Source organism: Terrapene carolina, unplaced genomic scaffold, assembly GCF_002925995.2.
Source record: "Terrapene carolina triunguis isolate 2854851 unplaced genomic scaffold, T_m_triunguis-2.0 Scaffold62, whole genome shotgun sequence".
Classification (NCBI taxonomy): domain Eukaryota; kingdom Metazoa; phylum Chordata; order Testudines; family Emydidae; genus Terrapene; species Terrapene triunguis.
Window position 1 is genome coordinate 21,413,341 of NW_020664413.1, and position 19,638 is coordinate 21,432,978.

General features: G+C 40.1%; 1 protein-coding gene across 5 annotated transcripts in view; it reads right to left on the reverse strand.

Annotated features, from left to right (window-relative positions):
- GTDC1 (glycosyltransferase like domain containing 1) overlaps positions 1 to 19,638 on the reverse strand; it is a 258,004-nt gene that overhangs the window by 18,698 nt on the left and 219,668 nt on the right. For all 5 annotated transcript variants that reach the window (XM_024213651.1, XM_024213652.1, XM_024213649.1 and 2 more), the window contains one exon: positions 5,904 to 6,013. In XM_024213651.1, coding sequence (XP_024069419.1) covers positions 5,904 to 6,013 — 110 coding nt within the window. The remainder of the gene's footprint in view (positions 1 to 5,903; positions 6,014 to 19,638) is intronic.

Sequence of the window (19,638 nt, forward strand, 5' to 3'; positions counted from 1 at the left end):
TCATTTAAATATTCCAAGGCTAGAAGGAACCATTGTGATAATCTAGTCTGACCTCCTGTATTCCCCAAAATAATTCCTACAACATATCTTTTAGAAAAACATCCAATCTTGGTTTAAAAATTGTCAGTGATGGAGAATCCACCATGATCCTTTGGTAAACTGTTCCAATGGGTAATCACTCTCAACGTTAAAAAAATATGCCTTATTTCCAGTCTGAATTTGTCTAGCTTCAACTTCCAGCCATTGGATCATGTTATATATTTCTATGCTTGATTAAATATTTGTTCCTCATATAGATACTTATAGACTGTAATCAAGTCACCCCTTAATCTTCTCTTTTAGATTGAGCACTTTGAGTCTATCACTATAAGGTGTGTTTTCTAAACATTTAACCATTCTTGTGGCTCTTCTCTGAACCCTCTCCAATTTCATAGAATCATAGAATATCAGGGTTGGAAGGGACCTCAGGAGGTCATCTAGTCCAACCCCCTGCTCAAAGCAGGACCAATTCCCAACTAAATCATCCCAGCCAGGGCTTTGTCAAGCCAGGCCTTAAAAACCTCCAAAGAAGGAGACTCCACCACCTCCCTAGGTAACGCATTCCAGTGCTTCACCACCCTCCTAGTGAAATAGTGTTTCCTAATATCCAACCTAGACTTCTGCCACTGCAACTTGAGACCATTGCTCCTTGTTCTGTCATCTGCCACCACTGAGAACAGCCGAGCTCCATCCTCTTTGGAACCCCCTTTCAGGTAGTTGAAAGCAGCTATCAAATCCCCCCTCATTCTTCTCTTCTGCAGACTAAACAATCCCAGTTCCCTCAGCCTCTCCTCATAAGTCATGTGCTCCAAACCCCTAATCATTTTTGTTGCCCTCCGCTGGACTCTTTCCAATTTTTCCACATCCTTCTTGTAGTGTGGGGCCCAAAACTGGACACAGTATTCCAGATGAGGCCTCACCAATATCGAATAAAGGGGAACGATCACGTTCCTCGATCTGCTGGCAATGCCCTTACTTATACAGCCCAAAATGCCGTTAGCCTTCTTGGCAACAAGAGCACACTGTTGACTCATATCCAGCTTCTCGTCCACTGTGACCCCTAGGTCCTTTTCTGCAGAACTGCTACCCAGCCATTCGGTCCCTAGTCTGTAGCAGTGCATGGGATTCTTCCATCCTAAGTGCAGGACTCTGCACTTGTCCTTGTTGAACCTCATCAGGTTTTTTTTGGCCCAATCCTCTAATTTGTCTAGGTCCCTCTGTATCCGTTCCCTACCCTCTAGTGTATCTACCACGCCTCCCAGTTTAGTGTCCTCTGCAAACTTGCTGAGAGTGCAGTCCACACCATCCTCCAGATCATTAATAAAGATATTAAACAAAACTGGCCCCGATGTTGATGATAAACCGATGTTTATCAACATCCTTCTTGAATTGTGGGCACCAGAACTGGACACAGTATTCCAGCCACCAGTACCAAATATGAAGATAAAATAACCTCTACTCCTACTTGAGATTTCCCTGTGTATGCATCCCAGGATCACCTTAGCTCTTTGGCCATAGCATCATACTGGGAGCTCACGTTCAGCTAATTATCCACCACAATCTTTTTCAGAATAACTGCTTCCCAGTATAAAGTCCCCTATCCTGTAAATATGGCCTACTTTCTTTGTTCCTAGTTGTATACACTTATATTTATCTATATTAAAGCACATATTGTTTACTTGTGCCCATTTTATCAAGTGATCCAGACTGCTCTGAATCAGTGACCTGTCCTCTTCATTATTTACCACTACCCAAATTTTCATGTTATCTGCAAACTTTATCAGTGATTATTTTATGTTTTCTTCCAGATCACTGATAAAAATGTTAAATAGTCTAAGGCCAAGAAGCAATCCCCGAGGAATTCCACTGCAAACACACATGCTTGATGACAATTCCTCATTTACAGTTACATTTTGAGACCTATCAGTTAGCTAGTTTTTAATCCATTTAATGTGTGTCAAGTTCATCTTACATTTTTCTAGTTTTTTAATCAAAATGTCATGTGGTACCAAGTCAAATGCCTTACAGAAGTCTAAGTATATTATGTCAACACTATTACTTTTATTACTATTACACTTACTAACTTGTAATCTTACCAAAAAAAAGATTGCAAGTTAGGATCTACTCTCCATAAACTCTTGTTGGCTTGCATCAATTACATTACCCTCCTTTAATTCTTTATTAATCAAGTCCTGTACAGAGGTGCTGGAACAATTTGTCTAATGGGGGTGCTGAGAACCATTGAACCAAACTATAAACCCTGTATATGATGGAAACCACTTCAAGCCAGAGCAGCACCCCCAGCATGTCTAGTTCTAGCACCTATGGTCCCATATCAGCTGCTCCATTATCTTGCCTGGGATCAATGTCAGGATGACAAGTTTATAATTATCCAGTAGCTTCTGTTTAATATGCCTAAGAGATACTCACGGTAGGGAAAGAATGTTATCACCATATATTCAGACTGTGTCATCTGTTTTTTTCCCAAATACAGAACAGAAATATTTATTGAAATCCTCTGTCTCTTCTGCATTATTATTGATAATTCTACTATTTCCATCTACTAATGGACCAATACCATTGTCAGGATTCTTTTTGTATTTGACATATTTTAAAAACTTCTTCTTATTAGCTTTAACTCTGTTGGCCATAGATTTCTCCTTGTGTCTCTTTGCTTCCCTTATCAATTCTCTTCAATTCCTATCTTCTGATTTATATTCATTCCTATCGACTTCCCCTTTCTTCCATTTGTTATATATAAACAACCTGGTTTAGAGGCAACGAGGAAGCAGCTATACAAAATTTATATATAGAGAGAGCTACACTTCCCTGGGTCACTTCCCCACAGTTCTCCCCATTCTCTCTCTTAATGCCTTCTTCACCCTTACCTTAGGGCTCCCTTCCAGTGGCTTGAGGGTGTCTTCATTACCTAGCCCTTCAGCCTCACTTCCTTTCCTCTGATTCCCTTTTCCTTCCCCTGGCCTGACCAGAGTGAGCTCTTTTACATTATCAGAGGGGCCTTAATTAGAGTCAGGTGTTCACATTAGCTTAACGACCTCACCTGACTCTTCACAGGTTAATTAGAGTCAGGTGTTCACATAAGCCTAAAGGCCTCACCTGACTCATTGCAGGCTAATCGGAGACATGTGTCCACCCTAGCCTGGAGCAGCCCCCTCTCTGGTCAGCCAGGGAACAGAAAACTGCTTATCCAGTGGCCAGTATATCTGCCTTCTACTACTCTGCTGTACCCAACTGGCCTGGGTCTATCACAATATATATTTAAATTTTGTATAGCTGCTTCCTCATTGCCTCTAAACAAGTTGTTATTTTAACTAGTATGGCCTTCTTCCTCGATAGTGGGATTTTGGCTTTTTGGGCATCTAGTAAGGTATTCTATAAAATGTGTCAATTATATTTTTCCTCTGTCTCAAAGCGTATAAAGTAGGAAATTGTGATACTAAAGGAATTTAGTTCATCATTGGAGATGGAACCCATGATCTTTGTTACCTCTAAGGATGATGGTAGTAGTAGCCTCTTAGCCTGCAAGCGGGCCAGCCACTGGCGGCATAACCACTTACCTAGCATATTACATACGCTCCGGTTAGGATCATCACACTGAGTGCTTGAAGTCTATTTCTGTTCAAGGGCTACATTCACAAGGAAACTTAGGCACCTAAAAAATCACTGGGATTCACAAAGCCTGACTTTGGCACTTGTAGGCTCCCAATACAATGAACGGGGAGAGACAGGTGCCTTAGAATGGGATTCACAAAAGTCAGTACACTAGGCATCTTCTCATCTATGATAACCAATGAGAGATGCCAAGCTGAGAGGTAAGTGGTAAGCCCTGCCCCTCTCTCAGAAATAGGTGCCTAAGTCCAGGCTCCCTCTGATGGATCTGGCATAGTCTGACAGTCAGTCTCTCCAGTTGAAGTGTTCCACTGTGGTTAAATAATTTCAACAAGTAATTGGAGCAGGGGGACTGGATCCTCACACTTGCTCTCTCTCTCGGCCAATGTTTAAGCTGCTCCACTGTGGATAAATAATGAAAGAATCGTTGGGTCAGAGAGAGAGAGAGAGAGAGTGAGAGCAAGCATGAAAATGACTCTGTTGCCTGCTGGTTAGAGCATTCAACTGAGAGGTAAAAGATCCAGGATCCACTCCCTCTGCTCCAATTACTTTTAAAATTATTTACCCACAGTGGAACAACTTCAACAGGAGAGATGGCGAGAGTCCCCTGTCAGACTATCCCATAGCCCAGTGGCTAGGGTGCCCACCATAGAGGTGGCAGATCCCTGTTCAAATCCCTTCTCCTCCTCAGGTGAAGGGGGGAATTGAACCAGGAGTCTACCATATCCCAAGTGAGCACACTAATCTTTGGGTGTTGTGTGAGCTTCTCTGTAGGAGCCCAGTCCAGCAGGTGAGGTCTGAACACACTTACTGCATTGGGCCCCACTGACAAGTTACGTGGAGAAACTCCTATCTTCCCCCAGTTCATGCATTACTCTGGGACTTAGGCATCCAGATGCCTGGCATGGGGCTGCAGTGTGTATGTGCAGAGGCAGAAACATAGGCACTTAGGGAACTCTTAATGCAAAAATTTAGGTGTTAGGAGAGTTTAGGCACCAACAGGATTCAGGGGGAGCTGAGCAGGGGCTTTCTGAATCCCAGTGGGGCCTGATTCTGGAATTTGGGCATCTAAAGTGGCCCTGAAGAGCCTAAATTCTTTTTTGAATATAGCCCCAAGTCTTTATGCCAGTTTTATACCAATGGTACTATATAATTGGTATAAAGACATGGTCATGGTCATCCCTAGATTCAGTCTAAATTAGTGTCTAGTGCCTCTACCTGGAAATCTCCAAGAAGAAAACAATTACGACTTACAGCAGGGCAATTGCAGAAAATGTAAAACCATGTAGGCAATGGGGTTGAATTTCAACAAATATCAAGACGCATCCCACAAGGTCACAATTCTATTAGCTAAGGATGTGGAGAACAAAAACTTGGTCAGAGGTTAAACAGTATGTAGAGCAATTGACACAGAAATAGAAAAAAAAACTTAACATAAATTGCAATAAACTCGGGGTATGTTTGTTCAAATAAACAAAAGTTCCCTCTACGGCCCAAGCACATAGTTGGCACATCAATTATAACAAACAACAATATCAGTATTTCAGACATTTCAAATGACTGTGCAGAAATATTACAGACCAGATCCTTAGCTGGTCTAAACTGACAAAATTCCACTGAAGTCAATAGTTACATTAATTCACACCAGCTGAATATCTGACATGCTCTGTCTCTCTCTCTCTGTGTATGTATGTAAATATATGACTTAAGCATAACCTGAAGGGACCACTCTTAGGGTGAGAAGATAGTTTAATTCCATTGTCATCCATGTCTAGTCCTTTCTGCTGATAATGCTAACAATTAGGGCCAATTATGATGGTAGTCTTTATGATGTTAACACCTGTCCACTAGGAAATGAACTGAGACTCATTGCACTTATTTCATATAGGCCAAACTGCCATCAAATAAATAGTAATGACTTTTGGTCAGGGCAGAATTCAGACCAGTGACCTAGAGTTGGACGTCTCTGTATCTCATTAATAATTCTCTGAACTATCCAATCTCTTACATCTATATATTTTACATCCATATAGATGCATAACATGGAACACATATCATAAATAAATGGCTTTATACTCTCAAGTAATATCAAAGAGCAAAGTATTTTTAATATAACTATTTGATTTGATAACATACCAGCATCTTTTTGTTTTACTATGTAATTTACCAGCATCATAACTTCTAGAATTGTCTGGCTTATGCCACCTGAAGAATTAGATAATTCAAAAAGGTACCTGGTACATCAGTGAAGGTCTCTCCAAGGACAGACATATGAAAAGGTAGGTCCATCTCTTTAAGTTTCAGCAATACTTTAAAGAAACTCTCAGGGTCTTTATCATGTTCCCTTGAAATAAACAAACAGAATTTACCTTGAATTAGGTTATGTTTATTTGTAGAAAACGTTTTACCTTATCAGAGTAAGGTTTATCGTAACCTCTGTTTTTGGTATTGGGGACCTCAGGCTCAGTCCCCTAAGCATGACTTCCTCCTCTGCTCACTCATCCTGCATGATGACTTATGCCATATGGACTTTTATTTTCCTCAACCTAGGATTCAAGACCACAAATCAGCCTTGTTAGAGTCTTAAGCCTTTTCCCTGGCCCATCTTTCTGAGACCTTGTGTTCACTCTTTAAATTAACAACTTAGATAGCATATAGATTTAAATATTTATTTCACCCAGCTATAAGCATATCTCTGCCACACCAACAGACAACACTGAGAGCACCCTCATTTTTTAGTCAGGGAGCATGTGTATTCAATGGGCAAGTTAATGATAGAAAGATAAGGGAGGGGTCATTTGATTAGTAAAAATCTACAGAATAATATTTTCAATGCTGTCACCCTCTGCGGTGTGGTGGGGAATCACTTTCTCCCCTCCCCCCAGCTTGCAGCTCCAGGTCCTCTGGTTGGTGGACATTTTGATAATACAGTGTCATCAAAAATGGGTCAAATTGGGTATCATTCAAAAGCCCTTTCTCCCAAAAAAACACTATGGTACCAAACAATATAAACCTAGAACCATTATGTAGCTATGTATTTGAGAAAAATGTTTAAAATCAGCTTTTTAAAATTATATGTACTTTAAACACAGACACAACAAACATGCAGCCCTCAGAAAGTAAAATTGTGGCCATTGATTATCAGAACATGCTCAGAACATGGTACCTGATTAATTTTTTTAATGTTTCAGATTACTATACGTGGAAGGAGTGCTTCGAGTTGATTTTGCCATTATCAGGAAGAAAGAAGTGGTTCAGTGGTATTGATTATCAGCTTTGTTTATAATGCCAAAAGAGTTCTAATGAGGTACTGCTTAAGATTTATGCATCCAGCCTGAAATTAATGGAATACCTTTGTAAACAGTATGCACATCGCTATAACATACATTACATAACATAATTAATACAATCACTGTGATAGGTTGTACTAGGCCCAGAGGCTCCCTGCTGGAGGCCACAGGGTCCTCCTGGAAGTGGAGGAGTGAAGACTGAGTTCCTGGCTGGCTCAAGGAGCAGTAGGACCATGGACAGATCAGTTACTGGCAGGGACGAAGGGGTTCTTGGCTGGCTGCTGGGACTGAGTAAGGACTGAGCCCAGGGAGGGCTGCAGGAAGACAATGTCTCCAGGGATGAAGCATTGGGGGTACGGCCCCATACCTGGGCTGGAACTATTTAAAGACTGAACCCAGGGAGGGCTACAGAGATAACAACAGAGGGGTACTGCTGGTCTGTATATACCGGAAGGGGTCTGGTTGCTTCACATACAGACTGTGTGAGAGACTCGGCTGGAGGGCTGAGTCGTTGAAAACCTGCTTGAGAAACCACCGACAGAGGTCACCACAAACCAAGAGTGCAGGCACACGCACTCAACCAGGGCATGCTCGTGAGAGGTGGGTGCTACCCCATTACCCAATCCAAAGAAATTTATTACAAAATTCTTGTTTTTACTTTGGTCTTGATCATTTTTAGACATTAACGGGGAGCGAAGAATACCAGCTAGTATCTGAATCTTTGGAGAATACCACCGTAGAGGACCTGACTGAACATGTGGCTTGGTGACACCTTGCGTGCTACATGAACTGCACCCATAGACTGAATTTGGCAAGGTTGCAGAGGAAGGACATTGAGCACCAGGAAAAGTTGAAGATGCCAGGACAAGTGTTAGCTGTGGGAGAGTCTTTGCTCTCTTTATTTGATTTGTCAGGAGTGCTAATTGGAATTTGCATCTGACAGGACTGGAAGACTTTGTGAAATATTTTTTTGCTTTAGATCTAACCAACTATTCTCCAATGATTGCCTGGTAAATTGCTGAAATAAGAGGTGTACTGAAGTCCGCCCCTGACACATGGGAGGAATTTCAAGAAGGAAATTGGAGTGTTTAAAGGTTGCTAATTCCCTGCTGCGCATTTGGTTCAGATGAAGCTCTAGAGCATGAAAACCCAGCAAAGAAAGTTATTTGGGGGTGGTGGGCATAACACGGAAGCCCAGTTTTTCCTGACAACCCCAGAACTCCATTGAATTTTGAACGAAATATTAAGCACTGCTGGAATGACTTTCCCAGAAGTAATCAAGCACCATCAAGACTCATTAGGTTCTGTTAAGTGCCAAGAAGAGGACATTTTTAAAGTGACAAGATGAGCTTACTTGCATTGGCAACACATCTGAGTACAACAGACCAGAGCTCATTAATATCATGACAAAACAGGTTCAAGTGATGAGAGGTGAATGGATACTTTGGTTCATGACTTGTTTGAAGTCTTCAAAACCCAAAGCATTATCCAGAGGTCTGTCAATCTAAGGTCTCCAATCAAGAACAGACTAAAACTATAAATGAATTAAAAGAAAATCAAAGTGGATATAGCAGGGATTATTACAGATCTAACCACAGACAGGTCACTGTTTGCTCATCTCCTGGTTGTGACCAGATCTCTGCATGATGTTGATCTACGTGAGACTTTGGGAAAGTATAAATTCTTCGTAGTACAACAATCTGTGTTTGAATGCGATGGAACAAGGCATATGTGCCAGGTAAAAAGCAAACTAAAGCAAACTAATAAACATCTAGCATGGTCTTCCTAAGCCAGCACCTAGTGACAATGTGACTGGTATCTTATGCCAGCAGACTCCTTTCAATGTAGCAATCATAGATGGCTGAGATATAAGTTCTCGACAAACCAGAAACTGTTAACTTCTGCTGAGATTTGGCTGATTAATTTCATTATGAAGCTACAGAGAATATATTGGATCAATAACATAATCCACCTCATATTTGACATGTATGTAGAGGAATCAATTAAAAATATTACCAGAAAGAAGAGACTCTATCTTATTTCACCTGTCCAATACAAAATCACTGACTCCACAAACATCTTCAATGTCACATTAAAGAAGCTACTGTCTCATACTCAAATGAAGAATTAGTTAATTGCATACTTTGCAGAAAAAACACTCTAGCATGCAAGGAATTGTTCAAAGAATTTCATTGTTGCATTGTGTAACAAAACTGATGCCTTGCACTGTTCTGTGGAGTTTCTTCATAGTTCCCATGAGGAGACTGACACTAAAATTATCTTGCATGCTGTCAATGCCACAAAGAGAGGTGCTACTAAACTCTGGATTTTTGTACAAGATACAGATGTTTTAGTGCTCTCTGTGAGATGCTACCCAAGACTTCTGCAAGATTCTGTTTTTGTGCTTGCTACTGGGGAACGGAATTGCTGTATATCCTTCAGAGATGTTTTCCTATCACTCAGACCATTAAAACCACTGCCAGGTTTTCAGACCCTTTCAGGATGTTACACTCCTGGAAGGCTGGCCGGAAAGACCAAATTAACTTAGTGGAAGACTTTTGATTTAGCGTCCAAAGACTCTCCTCACTCTGAAGATGCTTGGAATGGCTGAGACCGTCACTGACGAAGTCATAAATGCACTGGATATGTTCATACGCCAAGTTTACCATTTGAAGACCATTATTATGCAGTTGCAAAGCTACCTTGGTGGATGTTTTCCAAGAAGCAGACAAACAAAGAAAAATTGTTACTGACAAGGTATGCATTTCTATCTGCTATCAAGAAGGCAAATGATCAAACAATGGAATGGACCCAGGATGATCCAGTGTATCCAAAACTACCCTCCCCTGTCAGGTCTGGATGGGTGTTGGAGGATGGGTGGATCACACTAGTTATGTGTGAAATGCCATACATTCCCGAACCAATCCTTCAGCTAATTAAATGCTTGTGCGCAAAGAGAAGATGCTCACCGGCCTGCAAATGTTTGGCCAGCAGGCTGCCTTGTATGGAGATGTGCAAGTGCAGCACGAGAATCAGTGTGACAATGTATCTAGCAGTGGTGCCCTAGACAGAGACAACTCTGATAACGACTTTGGTGAATAAATGTCCTACATGTCAAGGCAAACTTCCCTAGGATTACCAAAGACCAAAGAGGTTTTTTTATGTAAACAATGCATCTGTGTTTGAAGTATAATTTAAAAAATGTTGATTTTTAAACATTTCTCTCAAATATTTATCTACATAGTTGTTCTACATTTTTCACGTTTGGTACCATTATGTTTGAGGGAGAAAGGGCTTTTGAATGATACCCAACTTGACCCATTTCTGACGACACTGTATTTTCAAACTTTCCACCAGCTGGAGGACCTGGAGATGGGAGCCAGTGAGTCCCACTGCCACACCACAGAAGGTGACACCATTGAAATTATTATTCTGTAGATTTTTATGAATAAAATGACAACTCCCTTACCTTTCTATCACTAACTTGCCGATGGAATGAGATTTTACTCCATTATGCTCCTAGGATATTTACACTGTCCCTGGCAATAGGCAAACAAATGTTTTTGCAGAAGCAATATGTTAGTCAAATACATTTGCTAAAAAATTCCCAAATGGAATTTTGTGACTATCTATTTTAAGAATATAAAGCTTATGATTCTTTTAGTGCATTGGATACAGAAGAAAGAACACATCTGATGTAGGGGTCTTTTTGCACCATCAGGCCTTTAAGTAACTAATGTGGGACTCGGGGGGTTAAAGTTACTTTAGTAATGGATAAGAAACATTTATAATTCCATCTGAAGATAACTAAAGATTTGGAATCATTTTTTTCCCTGCAATCAAGGTCTTAAAAACACTGGATTGGTTATTTTAAAAGAAGGACTAGCATCTAGCTTTCATCTTCTTTATTATGACAGAATGGGAGGTTAAAAAGACACCATAAATGAATAAAAATTTCCATAATTTGGTAAATTACATTAAAATGGAAGAAGTTATTTTCTCTATTTTAAGGTGTGATTATTATATTTCTTGCATTTAATTACTCTGCTTTAAATTATTATACTTTGGACAGATGTGGACCAGCTGTCTTTAAAATATTTTGTTTTATTTTATTATTTAAAAACTTGTTTTCCTTCTTGTGTTACAGGAAAATCAACAGTTCAGAAGTAGTGGTGTATTTCCTCCACAGACTAATTACGTAAAATGAATCTGTAGGTTTATCACATAGATACATGAAACATTAATAATTATATCATTCAGGAAATCTCAAGCTAAATGACATCTGCAGTTCTACATGTGTTAATTTCTAATTCAGTCAATATTTTTGGTTTACTGATTTAAAACAAATGTATCTTCTAATTAATGTTTAAAATGGTACTTTACTAGGCTTAAAATCTTCAGAAATTTTGAGGTCTAGAAAATTAGATTATTAACCTCCCCTCCCCAATAATTACTTTAAGAAGTTGTATATCCCTCAGCTTTGTTTTGTTCCCAATAATAAAGTGGAATGCAACAGCATAAGCCTGGTAATTTGTTTCACATCTGTGGACCAGGAGTTTTCATGATGATGGTTCCAATAAACTAAAGTGGATGAGAATACTGACTCAGAGAAAATTCAACAAGTTTTTAAATTACAAAGACCCAGGAGTGAAATACCAACATGCTGCTTATATCCATATAAATAAAATAATTATCCATTTCTAGAAGGATAGCTGATGTGCAAGAATGTACTTCTAGTGCTCTAATTCTCTTCAAAATGTCCAGCTGAAATGAATGGAACCATTAATTTCTTTATAATTAAGAAAGTAGGCATCTAAGTGGCCATATATTTTAAGAAGAGCTGGAAAATAGCAACACAAAGTGAGGAGCCAGACTTGTCAGGAGTAAAAGTGGTAGTGATAAAGCTTGTAAGGAAGATAATCGGTGTTAGGATAACTCTTAAGGTCATGAATATTCACTGATGGCCTCAATCTCCCACTGAGGCAGCAGGCAGTTACAGGGGTTTAGTTCCTGATACTATTGTTGGCAGAATACCTGATCGGGAGGAGGGTTAGTTCAGTGATTTGAGCATTGGCCTGCTAAACCCAGGGTTGTGAGTTCAATCCTTGAGGGGACCATTTAGGGAACTGGGTAAAAATCTGTTTGGGGATTGGTCCTGCTTTGAGCAGGGGGTTGGACTAGATGACCTTCTGAGGTCCCTTCCAACCCTGATATTCTATGATTCTGTGATCTACGTAATGTGTGCCTATGGCTGAGAGATGCTGAGCAAGTGCCAGTCAGTTGAAGTCAATGGGACCTCTTAGATTGAGGCTTGGAATATGTAGCCAAGTGTCATGTGTCCACACCTACTTCAGAGCGTGATCTAGATCCTCTCAAGCAAAGGTCTCTCCCCACCTGCACAGAAATAGGTGAGCCAGCTGCCTCCTGCATCATCTTCCATTCCCAGGGATGGGGGTATTCCGCCTCTCTGTGGTATCCAGCAGCCACAAATGGGGAGAATCAAGCAAGAGGAATGGGGCCATGAAGCATGCCCTACACAGACCATGTAATCCCAAGATGTGCAGAGCCCCTCCATAATCGAAAATGCCTCTTTCCTTTGGAGGTGGGCTGAGGTCCCAGAGGCAATCACTTGTGAGGGACAGTGTTTGAGCCAGACTGTGTAGGAGCTGGCAGGTTAACAAGGTGCTCTACAACTTGTGAGGAGGCAGATGGCCATACATGTCTAATGAATCCTAGGCATCTACATCGATTTTGAGATTGATGGCAATTGGAGAGATTAAGGAGAATTGGGTGAGGGAGGAGAGACAAATTCTGCATTCACCAAAATAGAAAAAATGCTATGAGGGGAATTTTTTGATTTTTCTTGCCCACAGAAACCCTTCCTATGGGTTTCCCCATGTGAGCATGTGATCCGCCTTCCACATTTTCCCTGCAAAATATTTAGCTCTTCTCTATTTTCTTGATATAAAGATAGTAATAATGTATCTGGATTTTAATGACGAATTTCATGTATCTTTTAGTTTTCTAATTTGGGGGTTTATGTTGTTTCAGTATTCTGGGTCCTATGACTTTTATAGGCATAACACCATTATCATTTTATTTTTAGTTATTTAGTTACGGCTTGTAAAATGCTTCAGGCATGGGGATCTATACATTAAAATGTATTCTTGTACATTATTGTAAGTAATAATGGCACAGCTATCCCACCAAAGAGGAAAGTGATGTGTTTCTCAGTTGACATGGGGAAAACATATACAATCCAGTCTTCCTTACTCAGCAACAACTGCTAAACACACCAGATTGTAACAGCAGTGATTGTGGAAAAAGATGAACACAATATGGAATGTCTGTTCTGTAAAGATCTGCTCAAAATGACATGCACTTTTGGCGGCATCTGTTGCATTTTTGAGTTTTGTTAAGCATTATCAATTATATATATTCCATTTTCTTAAGGGCAGTTGCAAAACTGTGTAAAAAGCTTTATGTAACTATGCAAACTTTTTCACTACATGTTTGGGAAAACTTAAGCTAATATGAAAGTCTATGATCCATTTTCCTTGATTCTCACATATTTGAAATGATCTTGTATTCATTTTTGCTTGACTGAATGCTTGTAATTATTCACTCGGTAAAAAGGAAAGAGAAACTGGACATGAACATACTCTAAATTTGGATATGAGAGCATGAAAGGTGCTGGAATGACAGCCTTTTGGCTACACAACAGCTACAGCATGGACAAAGGTAACACATACTTCTCAACTCTGCCCTGGTAATATGCTTTAACCCTGAGGAGGAGGCAGTGCCTTTAGAGCTGTTGAACCTCCATATCCACGTGTGTACTTAACAGGGTTCTTGTTAGTGTTACATTATAAACCTCTCTAGAAATGGCTAAAGAGAAGTATGGTCTAGCAGTCTGACCACAGGACCGGGAGCCAGGAATTCCTGAGCTTTGACACCGATTTCCTCTGTGAACTTGGACACAAAATTTAGGGCTAGATTCTGATTTCAGTCAATGGGAAATTTACCTTTGTGACCAGGATTCAGCCTCCAATTTCTCCACCTTAGTTTTTCCATTTGTAAAATGGTGATAGTACTGTTCATTTCTCTACCACACAAGAGTGCTATCTGGGCTGATTAATCAATGGCTCAGGCTCTCCTGGCTAGCCGAACTGTGTTGGCACAGGACCCAATGGGGAAAAGAGGGGACAAAGTGGCTTCACATCACCTTTATGCTCCTTTGATTTGGGGGCCAGCCAAAACTTCTCTTTGTACTGGCTGATATTGGTCCTCACAAGACTATTCTGTTATCCAGGGATTGACTGAGTTTAGCAGTACTCCCGTCCCCTATGTTGGGAGTGGCTGGAAGTTTAGGTGTAGAGCCAGCAAAGTTTGGGAGCCACCTGGGAATCCCCTATGGCAGAGTACTCAATCAAAAATCATTGATTATTTGGTTTGCTGGCAGGTCCAAAAAAAAAAAAATCTTTTGGCTCTGGCTGAACCAAAACAAATTTTTCAGAATTTTTGGTAAATTGAAAAAGTCAGAAAAAAATTGTTTCCGGTCAATTGAAATATTTCATTTGTTTGAAATAAAATGCTTGGTTTGGGGGCATTTTTAATCTTTTTAGGAAAAGCAACAGAAATGAAGGGCTATATTCACAAAATCGAGGAGGAGGTGAGTATCCCCACTCCCAGCGGAGTGCTCTAACCACCAGGCTCTAGACCCATTCTCACTCTCTCTGGCCCAATGACTATTCAAGTATTTTATACAAAGTGGAACAGCTTCAACCAGAGAGAGACTGAAAAAGGCCCATCCCAGCATACACTATAGCCTGGTGGTGAGGGCACTCACCTGAGAGGAAGGATTCCTGGGTTCAAGGCTCTGCTCCAATGCCAGGGTCTCCCCTATCCCAGATGAATGCCCTAACCACTCGACTACTGGGTGTAAGGGGGGGCACCACCACCATTTCGTCCTCTTCTGTTTGGTGAATGGCACCTAAATCCCCTTGTGAATCCAGCCTGAAAAATCAAAACATTTCTGAAATGTTTTCTTTGTTTCGACTGAAACAACGTGCCATAATTGACGCAAATTCTTGAAATGTTTCAGTCACCCTGAATCTGCATTTTTTGTTGAAAACAAGTTGAAAAATTTCCCTGGGCTCTACTCCCAGACTGCCTGGTTAAGTTGGCTTTCCATCTGCTTTCCACTGCTGGAGTGGTGCAAAAGAGGTAAAATGGAGGGGCAGATCTGCCCCTTGTAAATCATCTGATTGTGCAGATACATATCTTGTATTTGGGTTTAGTTTCAATAAGAGATCCATGTTACTTAAGAGTCTAAGGTACAGTCAGATACATACTTAGATGTACCTGAAATTGATCATATCTTGCTGACGGTCTCAGTTATTTGTATGAGAAAGATACATCATTAAAAATGGTAAGAGACGTAAAACAGAACTTGCTCAGAAGAGCAAGATACGTGTTTTCTCTTTTTAAAAATCATCTATGTTTAAAAACAATAGTTATATGAATTAAAATGATGCAATAAAATGAACCTGGGAATCTGGCAGGGGAAAAATCTCTCAAATTTCACTATGTATCATAGGGTATGTACCTGTTGTAATACAACGTCACTTAATACAGTCACTTAATACAGGCCCTGTCATAACGAACTCTCAAGGTACTGTGCATTTTGAAAGGGGAATGAGCTAAGCTAAGAGCAATACTAAAAGGGTCAATCTTAACCTGAAAACATTTAACAAGGGTGATTTCCCATGTCTCAGTGGTAGAGAATTCAAAATAGCGGGGGCACGTCATAATACTTTACACTTACATAATGCCTTAAATCCAGGAAACTCAAAGCACTTTCCAAACAATAATGAGCAAAGCATCAAAAACTGTCCGGTGAAGCATTCTCATATCACCGAGAGATTTAGTTACTTACCCAAAGTCACAGAACTCAGCAAAGGTGAGAGATGGTGGTACTGATACTGAAACACCAGTGACATCTTTAGAAATAAGGACCCAATTTTTTTAAATTCAGTGTATTAGTAAACCGGGAGCTAACACATGTTTCTAGCTACTTTTTAGTCATAGCCAGGAAACAGCTGATGCACTGAATTTTGGTTCATGGAAGTATCATTCATTATTTACAAAGCTGTGAGCAGCATTTAGAGATAAAAGGCAGGTCACTGTCCCAAGGAATTTACATTCTATGTCAGACATAACAAAGAGAGAACTGGAATTAGAGCAGAGGGTGGTGTGAGAAGCATAAGCCAGCAGGGCAGAGAGGTTGGAAAGACAGATGTGAGGCTGATCAGAAGGGGACAGTTCAGTGGTAGAGAGGCAGATTTGGAAGTCACCAGCACAGCGGTGGTAATTAAAGTGGAGGATGCCAAGAACACAGACCTCTGAGGGACACTGTTGCAGTGGGGTGAAGAAGAAATCACCAATGAAGACACTGAAAAAACAGCCAGGAAAGTATGAGAACCTGTTGAACAAAGTATTGTAAGAACTGAGGGAGTAAAAACAAGAATGCAATGTTGAGAAGAATGGAACGATAGACAGTGCTGAATGCAGCAGACTGATGTAGAAGGATGCTTGACTAGAGGTAGATCACCTGTGACCTTAGTGAGAGCAGTCATAGTGGACTGGAAGAGGCAGAAGCCCCACTGCAGAGGATCCATTTATTGGTAGGAAAGTCAAATAGTGAGAATAGACACAAGCTCAATGAGGTTGGCAGCAAATGGGAGAAGCAAGAGGGCTTGAAGGTGGGTTTATTCATGATAGGTGAAAATGCATCATTTCGGAAAGCAAAGGGGACAGAACCAAAAGAAAGGGAGAGATTGAGGAAAAATAAGGGTGTGAGCGGGATGGAGAGAGATCAGGAGCCTGAAAGAGATGAGTACAGTAGTCAGATTGGAAATAGAAAGTAGATGGGACACTTAAGATTCAAGGGTGGGACTGGAGGATGAAGGAAGGGAAAAGAGAACTGTTACATTGTATCCACATTTTCTTGGCAGGATCACAAGCTGAGAGGGGGATAAGAGGAAGTGTTGGAGAAGATCTGAGAAGGGTATTAAAGGTGGAGAAAAGGTGACAGAAATTACAGGATAGGAATCAATTAAGGAGAAAAAATAAAGCTGTTTGGCAAGGAAGAGTTGAATGAAGAGAGAATAAATCTACAGTGGAGAAAGTTAGCCTGGTCCTTGGATTTTTCCTCAAGGTAATGTAGACTTTTCTCCAAAGGCACTGAGCAGTGAGGGAAGAGAAGCCAAGAAAACAGTTGAGAGGGGTAAGTGAGGGTTGTGGCTTAGTGGGAAGGACAGTGTGGTGAGGGATGGGGAACAAAAGAATCAATGTTGGAGGAGACAGTAGAGTTGATGATAGAAACTATAGAATCAGTGGAAATACAGGACATTAGTGAGGGAAGAAGAGGCTCAAAACCACAGAGAAGTAAAATATGTTGATAAGAAACTAAAGAGAAGTGGGTACTAAAGCAGTAGCAAGGCAGTCAGCAAAAGAACGTAGCAATTGTTGAGTCTGCTGATGACAGATGGATGGAAAGGGTTGTAATGATATTCTTCAGACGGGTGATAAACAATAACTCAAAGTTAAGAATAACCTTGCGGTTCTTTACTGATTTGACTGATATAGTAAACATGAATATAAAACATACTTGAGCAGAGTGAGCTGAGTCCTCAAATGCACTGTACCAAAGGCCAGTAACAGGACTAATTTGATAGCAGCTTCCTGGTGACTTTACATCTGGCCAGCCCATTCTCAAAAAGCTAGAAGCAGCATGTTCAGCTCACTGAGCGGAAATGTCTTCAAATGCAGAATGCACTGAACTAGTACGAAGGACTCACTTGAGGCCAACACCTTAGTCCTGGCATTTATCTATAAGTACCATTGAGTGTAATTTTGAAATTCATTGTTCATTATTCAATATTTTACATGCAACATTATATCTCATCCTACTGCCTGAATAAAGATTTATAATAGTCTATATTAAAGAGTGGCAGCATGATTTAGAAAACTGAGCATGACCTTGGGAATCTGGAACTGCACTGTCACTAACTTGCCATGTGACTTCTCTGCCTGAGTTTCCCCATCTGTAAAATGGGATCAGTAACACAGCCTCACGGGGATGTTTTGAGGTTCAGAGTCAGTTAACGATTGTACCTCAAGTGGATAATATTCGTCTTAAACTAAAAGGAATCATTTTACAAAAATATTAACTACAATCTGAAACACATTCTAGTAATAATTACTTTCACAGTTCACAGAATGGAGGGGGGCTTTCTTAAATCAAATTACTTAAATATACTTTATTATCTAGATTAAGATCAATAAAAGAAGTTCACAAAAGAAGGAGTAAAATTCTAATGCCAAATTTTTGGTAACAATGCCTGTGAAAGCTGCAAGAGAAGAAGTATATGTGCCAGGAAAAAAATACTGGAAAAGAAATAGCTAAGAAAATTCAAACACTAAGGAAAAATCAATTACTAAGTCCAGTTTATCCAATGTATCACAATATTTTTCCACCTTTAACATTTCCAATAGGAGTTATAGATATAGTGTAAATATGTAGTTAAATCTAGTGAGCTTTCTTCCTCAGCTGATACATGTACAACATCTCTTTAATTGTGCCTCTAAACGCTGTCTGGCATCATCAGCATCAAAAGTTACCACTACCCCTACAGGTTAATATAAAATGGAGTGAGAGAGGAGATGTTTTTGCATCAGTTTCACTGAAAAAGGCTACCCAGCAACCTGATTTTTTAACAGTGGCAGGCATAAACAATATTCAACAGGAATAAACGACAAAACCTATAGGAAAATAAAGGCCCCGATCCTTAGCTGCAAATGAGGAATGCATATTCAAGTCAGGGGATGCAAAGATGGCACTGAAACAGCACAAAGCAGCCAGAATACAGTGGTGAATATGGCTCTTTATTTTCAGTTACAGTCCATAGCCTGTGTATAGTGAGAAGTGTGTATTTTACCTCCAGATTTTTCAGATTACTTGGCTGAGAAAAATGGGTGGCATGCGGCTTTATGCTGAAAAAGCATTTTCTACTATCTTGTGTTATCTGTGAGAGATTCATAAAGAAAAGAACCTTGAGTGTTTATTGTTTAGATTCTTCTTGTTTTTCCCTCACAATTAATGACAAAAAACCTCACAATAAAATACTGTGCATTTCCTATCCAAGGAAACCTCAGGATCAGAATCACTCAGTGAGCTTTCTATTTATTCCCAATAGAGAGAATCACCTTTGAAGCTAAAGACCCAGCTCTGATCTCAGTTACACTGGTGTAAATCCAGAGTAATGCCATGCATTTGAGTGAGGATGACAGCTTACTCCTTTGACTTCAATAGAGTTAACCCCGATTTGTTACAAGTGTAACAAAGCAGAATGTGATTCAAAGTCTTTTTTAGTTTATTTTGCACAGCAATCCAGCAAATCTTATTAATGCAAGTAAGAGAGTTTAAATCTAAAATCTCCTACAAAAATATGTTACAAAATCCACCAGATTTTCCTTTCAAACCCTCAGGGAGGCCTAATTAAGCACTGTGCCATTCCCCAGGGGTATTGTTAGGCATGATGCAAAGGCCAAGTGTCGTATATACCTTAGAAGCATTGATAACCCAGCACAACACATCTGAGTGTAACTTATTGCA